Source organism: Photinus pyralis, unplaced genomic scaffold (genome assembly GCF_008802855.1).
Source record: "Photinus pyralis isolate 1611_PpyrPB1 unplaced genomic scaffold, Ppyr1.3 Ppyr1.4_LG4, whole genome shotgun sequence".
Taxonomy (NCBI): domain Eukaryota; kingdom Metazoa; phylum Arthropoda; class Insecta; order Coleoptera; family Lampyridae; genus Photinus; species Photinus pyralis.
This window is the reverse complement of record NW_022170511.1, coordinates 37,945,756-37,953,350: the sequence shown is the minus strand read 5'-3', so window position 1 is coordinate 37,953,350 and position 7,595 is coordinate 37,945,756. Positions and strand designations below refer to the sequence as shown.

Here is a 7,595-nt window from a genome sequence, read left to right as displayed (position 1 = left end):
GTGCGGAATAGTTTGGCGACAGAATAAGGTATAACTATGGTGATGATAACAATGGAAGCGCAGTGATGTGTCAAACAAGCTCGGAAAATGAATTATTATTCAAATCCTCTGGCAAACTAATTGCAGTAAACAAGAAGCGGGCAGCAGCAAAGATCTGGGGAACAGTACAACAATACTGAAAGTCGCGGAAGACTTTAAATTACATAGAGACTTGTTCAAGCATTCCTTGCATACTAAATCTTAGTTTGTATAAACATATTACAGACAATCAGAGCTGGATTTTATTACAACGAACTGACTTTATAACGAGTTTAAACAAACAAATGAATATCTTTACCATTAGCATTCTGGATTTTGCAAGAACTTGAAGTGGATGCTCAGCAAACTCAACTACTGCGGATAAAGTCTAAATTAAATTATCTTCGGTATCTTTTAACTACTAGGAACGTTAATTACTAGTTGATTTAAGCGGTTAGCACCAACTTTTTTGACTTATGGCACTAAGTGCCCTAAATGTATAATTAGCGATGTGCGTACACACGATTTTAGTTAGGGCTTAATTACAGGCCTACTTCTAACCGACGTCATTTATGTAATAAAATTTACTTTAGACGTATTCGTGCACACGCCACCCTTCCCGCTTAGATTGGCACGTTTTCTCCTCTGACTGGAGCGCCGACTGATCGAAAAGAAACGCCGTTTTACCTACATGAAACAAACAGGAAGAATAACAGTTAAGGTTAGAAATTGCTCAACAAATTACGGCGCACGATAGTATACGATAGGGATTTCCAGGTGAAGCTGGACACGGCAGAAACAGAAGAGGATAACACAGCTGCTTTATGAGGCAACTAATTGGGATTCATTACGGCGGGCAGGGTCCTGTGGGTTCGGTGCATTTGCCGATTACGCCCGACTTATTCATCTCACTTACTGTGATTTATAAACTTTATTAGGGTTGAGTCTGAATTGAACCACTCATTTCGGAAGAATATTTATGAGTTTTCCTCGAGGTTTCAGGACGATATTGATTATTTTCATTTATTATGAGCAATTCGCGTTTTGGAATAATTTATAGGGAAATCGCGAATGATAATAATAAGGATCGAATGGCGTTGAATAAATTTTCGAGGGGTAATTCCTCTTTTGGGAATTATTATTGTTGTACATGACAAGAAGTTGGAATAGGGAGAAATGCAGCATGTTTCTCTGGCCGTGCTTTATTGGGAACAAATTAAATTTTGATTAATGCATGCACTATGTGAAAAAAATGATTTGACGCGAAACGTCATACTTTACTGAAAGGGCTGAGTGCGTGAAGTTTCCGTAGAAACATCCTATTAGACCCAGTACCATATCAATAGAAATGAAGCCGCGTTCAAGGGAATATCGCAGTATGTCACATTCGGAAAAATGTAGAAATACAAAATTTAAATTCAGAAATATATAATGTCATATGAAATTCAGAATATAAGAACCAGTAAAAAATTGGAAGTACTGGGTATAAGTTCTTCTCTCTTAATTATTTGTTGATGTTCCACTTGTTCTTCTGGCTCCGTTGTGTTATACCATTGAGTAATTAAATTCACTCAACGGTTATACATTATTCTGTAATGTTCTTTACATGATTCCAGTATTTCTTTTGTGTCTGTTAGTGTTTGTCTCTGCTTATTTTTAATTGCTTTTATTCCTTTCCTTGTATCCCCTATGATTCGTTTTATTCTCGTCCCGAATTTTCTAAAGCCTGTTCTGTGTTCTTCTGCTCTCTATTACGAATTTAAGTGGGAGGCGAATTTCATTGAGGGCAAATTTTATTATATATAGATTACTGGATTGACTTTTGTTATCTAAATAAGAGGGAATTCTAAACTCTTTTGTGGTCGAGCTTTTCTGATCATAAAATTCCCCTAGAAGAAGTTTCACCCAGTATTCCGACGAAGGCCTAAGAGCAAATATTCCAAGCGTCTTCCCGAGACGAATCTTTGGGAGCGAATATATGAAGTTTTCGAGGATAAATTGGAGGCGAATAATTCTGGGGGAAATTTCGGAGGAGAATCCTTTAGATGAATATTCCAGACGCGAATATTTCAAAATTAAATTTGAGTTTTCTTGAACCTCTATTACCTTAACCCTAGTTTACTGGCCACTAAAAATTTCAAGTTTTTCGGGCGTGGGGTGGAACGAACCCCAGATAGAAAAGAACAAACTTGGAAGGTACTCGAGCTCCCAGGCCAAAATATTGAAAGAAAAAAAACTTATGGACATTGAAAGTGGCTGTGGGGTGCGATCCACCCCAGACCTGTAAATTAGGGTTAATAAGAAAAAGTGTTTTCCCGAGAAATTTTGGTGTAGTCGATTTTTGGTAAAAAAGGAAGGTTTTACACTGCCTTTTTTTGAGCCCCGAAAAAAAAATTGTCTCAGATCGCCTCGTAAAAAAATTTTTTCTTATAGAATGTGGCCTGTAGAATCCATAATTTCAAACAGTTCCAAGATTGGGCTACTAGTTCAAAAGTGACAGCCCTTTGAATTTTTTTTCGAAATTGCAATTCGAAATTTCTAGTCTATAACTTTTGATTGAGAAGTCTGATCGAAAAAGTACGAATTGATTTGGATTCTACGCACCCAAATTAAGAACTAGTTCCGGATGAGCCAATCTTCCGGTGGGGTCGAACTTTTTTTTAATAATAAAGGAAGAATGTGAATAATCGCAAAAATCTCAAATATCAGGTCTTGATAATAAATCCCATCAAAACATAAAAAATTGAAAGAATCTGAGAATTCAAAGAAGCGAAAGATCCAAATAAAAGATTTATTCGTAGTCTGTTACGATAAAGGTAAAAAAAACAATCCTTGTCGGGATTATTTTTCTACGATTATAATGCAACTAATTTCCAAAATAGGGTTGTCTTTTTGTGTTACCATGTCGGTTGTGGAACCAATGATTAAAGGTATGTAATGTAATCATTGTCGTTTGTGAATCAAGCCATTAGACGCTTAAGTGTATTTCTCTAACATCGCGTAAAGTGAACAAAACTGGATATTGGAGTTTCGAAAACCACCTGATAAAGTGAAGGTCGCATGACAAATCTGCACTTACAATTTCAACCAATATCCAGTAGTGAATTGTTCCTTACCAAGCACAGTGCTCGTGTATGGTACAAGTAAAATGGTGAGTTCTAAATACCCTTATTTTTATATTCTTATGACCGATGTCTTTGTATGTCAATCATTTCCTTTAAGCGCCGACAGTGCATTAAGTTTAGCTTGATAGCCTTTTACTACAAACTGTCCTTTAGCTTTCTGTGTAATTGTAATGCTACTTTCCTTGTTATTTTGGCAAAATACTGGAAATAGTGTAAAACTTATTATTCGCCTAGCTCTAGTTTTTTAGTATAAGATAGTTTAACCGCAATTATTGAGGCAAGGAAAACACCCTTGCCTCTAATATGACTTACGGATTTCACGAGCATAAATTAAATATTGAATAACGGTGTATGGTATGTCATAAACATAGGGGGTGATACAGGAGCTTAAAATAAGTCGACCTGATCCCATTTGTTAATGATTTTGATTGGCAAAATTTGCGATTTTTCAACATCTCATTATGGATGCACTAAAATAAGTACCTGATTTTGTTTCCTCCGTTAGCTTTCAGTATATTTTTTTTGCTTCCGTCCACCGACGAATCCGCCCTGGATTCGTGGTGGGGGTTTTAGAATTATTGAACCGATTGAGTTGAAGTTTTAAATTCGGAGGATTTTCGGAATTCATCCGTAAATCTAGAACCAATGATTCAAAAAGAAAAAATTATTTGAAACTGCATGTTTTGTTATGTAAATTTTTGCTTACCATTCATTATTCCAATTAGGAGGAAAAATTCAAATTTTAATTTTTGAGTTTTTTCATGTGGCGCGAGTTTCCGACAGCTTCTAATAATTCTATGCGGTGGAAGTCCTTCTCCTAAAATAAAATCTGCGTGAACCTTTGAACCCTAAAAATTTGTCAATTTTGAAACGGAAAAGTTAAGCATAATTTTTGTTGGTTTCGAATTTTCGTTGGGACACCCTGTACACTTATATATTCGTTTAATACACCTTGAAAGTTATCACACAACTACCTACTTGTATTTGTATGTGTAACTACTACCTAAGCAGTACAAAATCGTACTCTTGCTTGCCGTACATCAATATCCCCTGTACTGGCTAGCGAGATTTAGAAGGCAAACAGTACGAATGTAATACTAAAAGTATCAAAAAACTAAACGCACATTTAATCATTGCTTGAGCAGTACTAAATGGTGCTGCTGTTTGCTTATGTATATATCCTGGCTATCAATTCCCCGTCTACTGGCTGGTGGCATTTGGACGGTAGCCAGTAAAAGGCTATCCTTAAAGGGTACCACTCAATGGGATGTACATTTAATTAATCCTTAAATAGTACTAAATGGTACTGATGATTAAAGCAGCAATTGTGTTTTACTTTCCTGACTAGAGAGGAAAATCACATTTTATTCACCCTTTTTAGAGACGAAAGTAGTTGTTTCTAAAGTAGTTTTAGAAAAAAACTTTGTTCTTTAAAAGTAGCTTAAAATGATCTAAGATAAAATTTTAACATGTCCAAAAAATGGTAATCGCAATAGCCATCTAGCTCATGCTAGGAAGCTAATTATTACCTACCAAGTTGGAAATATTTTGACGGTGGGTGTTTGTTTAGCTTAGAAGATTGTCAATTGTAAGTAACTTGATGTATTTTTGTACTTACATATCTGGTACTTACACAAAGTACAGCTGTTTGCAATACACCCGCATCTTAGAATTTCTGTTCTTTTAGAACATGTAACTTGTTACTCCTTGTGACGATGAAAGTGATGAGGACGACATTCGACCAAATGCATGTATTTTGTGCCCATCAAAAGCGTCGGAAAAATTTCCATTTTGCAATTAGTTGGCTGGAATACTATTGTGCAACTGAGAGGCGAAAAAATCTATTCCACAACGAAAACGCCCACGTCATCCAAAGTGTATCAATTTTGAGAGTGTGAAAAACAGTCGTTGATCGTGCTATAAAAATTTCATCAGCAAAATTATAATCAATCGTTTTGATGTTTTTGCTCATTTCTAATTTTTTTAAATTTTGTTTTGTTTTTCATTTAGAATTTGTATACGGTAATAGATAATATGAATTTAAACGAATAATAATTATTTTAATACTATACCAATACTATCGCATACCAAGAGAAACTAACAGCCAAACTGTCCCCGCCACCTTGTCCTCCATTTTTAAAAAAGTGTAAATAAAGATTTTGTATTTCTTTTTCACTAAGCAGGCACTTGGTAAGCAAATTATAATTTTTTTGCTCACTTAAAGTAAACTAAATCAAGAATCTTTATTTTTGTTGGCTTCAAATTTTTTCATAAAATAGGTAATTAGTGGAAAAATGTATACGTTACATTAAACTCATGATGACATTCTTGTTAAAAATGTTAAAGTGAGTTTGAGAGTGAGTTTTAGTCACCATTTTGATGACCATCTTCATTTGAGCCTTACCAGCCAGAATTCGAGGTGGTAACAGGCAAAATCGTTAGAACATTTATAATACGCTTTACTCAATTTCTCGCTCGGACAGTTACAGTACAATACAACTACCGAATAGAAGGGCACAGCGCGTGATAGACAATATTTAAACATTTTTTTCCCTTAAATTTAAAAATTACAATTAATACTGCTTTTACAACCATTACACCGCTTTTATAGTTGTATAACTGTTTTGTTTTCTAAAATATAGCTAAACTGAAATACAAACGATAAATTTTTCTATGAATTGTTCCATTTTGAGTACCGGATTGTTAAAGTGGTAAGAAAATATTTTCGTGTACTCAAGTAAAATTTATATTTATTGATTTTCTTAGGCGATCGATTTCGATAAAGTTATCATATTCAGGCCGTAGCTAAAATTATTAAATTAAATAGTGTGTTCCTAAAGTGTTTCCTAAAGAAAATCAATAAATAAAAAAAACTTTTTTTTTTTTTTTTTTTTTTTATTAATTTATTTAAGGTGCATTGAACAGCTTAGGTCTTTTACACCATTAAACTTAACTTAAAAATTTACATGAGTGATCTATATCTCATCTAACAGGTTTGTATTTTCTAAATAACCCAATAACTTTAATATGTCTATTTCAAACACATTCGTAATGTCTCTTGGTATCCCGTACTGTATTCGTTCTATATTAAATTTTGTACACTCGCACAATATATGTTCTACTGAGAGAGGTATGTCACAAACATCACAGTTAGGTGGCGGTGTCTTTTCGTAGATATGTTTGTGAGTCAGTTTTGTATGTCCTAGTCGTAGTCTTGATATAATAACCTGCTGTTTTCTATTTAGCTTCACTTTTGGTTTCCAGTAAGTTGGTGTTTGCTGTATTTTTCGTAGTTTGTTGTTTTGGATGTTTTCCCAGTCCTCATACCACTTTTGGAAAATGGTTGTATTTATGAAATGTTTGGTATCCTCTGGTGAAACTGTACTGTCGTCTACTGTTTGTAATTGGAATTCGGAAGCTTCTTTCGCCTTTGCATCAGCTTCTTCATTTCCCAGTATACCTATGTGACTTGGAATCCAAATGAATGTAACGTTTTTGTTCAGTTCTTGAATTTTATATAAAATTTTGTGAATGTCTTTTACGTAACTGTTTGTAGGATATAAATTTTTTATGGATTGAAGAGCACTTTTAGAGTCTGACAGTATCAGGAAATTATTGTTGACATTATTTTCGACAAATTTCAACGCCATTTTTAAAGCACAAAGTTCGGCACTGTAATTTGAACTATATTCTATCAGACGCTGTTTTTCGCAAATGTTTTTATCCGGACACACGAAAGCACTTCCGACTTTTCCACTTTCTTTAGATCCGTCTGTGAAGATCTTTATATAGTCTGGATATTGACTTAAGATAGTTCGTAGTTTTATTTTAAATAACTCTGGCGGCGTGTCTGTTTTGCTACAGGAAGTTAATTCTAGGTTTATCAGTGGAGGATGTGTATAAATTGGAATACTGCTGTAGGAATTTTGCGTAATCATTGTTAGGTTTAGATCAGAGAGGATATTTTTCGCTTGTATTGGTATTGGTAAAATTTGTCCCTGAGAGTGCCGAAATGTATTTTGGTAAAGAGGGAGATTAAAGGCCGGATAGTTCGGGTTAGATTGATTTGAGAGGACATTTATTGTATATTTTAGTAATTTGACTTGTCTTCTGTAGTGCGGGGGAAGAAACCCCATCTTAGCGTAAAGACTTATTACGGGAGTTGTGTGGAAAGCACCCGTTACCAGTCGTAATCCGCTGTTATAGATTGTGTCAATTCTTTTCAAAAGATTATTGTTTGCGGTGTTATATATAATACCTCCATATTCGATTTTCGGGACTATTAGCATCTTGAATAATGTAAAAAGTGTTTTTTCGGAAGATCCCCATTTATGGTGGGCTATTACTTTAATTAAATTAAGTGTAGTTTTGCAGCTGTGGATAGTTTTATTAATATGCTTGGTCCAGTTCATTCTTGAATCAAAAATTATTCCCAAATATTTTATTTCTGAT

At 34.4% G+C, this 7,595-nt stretch overlaps 1 protein-coding gene across 1 annotated transcript; it reads right to left on the bottom strand.

Annotated features, from left to right (window-relative positions):
• Positions 1–6,118: 6,118 nt before the first annotated feature.
• Positions 6,119–7,279, bottom strand: LOC116169121. Its single transcript, XM_031485148.1, has one exon. The coding sequence runs from the start codon at positions 7,277–7,279 to the stop codon at positions 6,119–6,121; it is 1,161 nt and encodes a 386-aa protein (XP_031341008.1).
• Between the last annotated feature and the right edge of the window lie 316 nt (positions 7,280–7,595).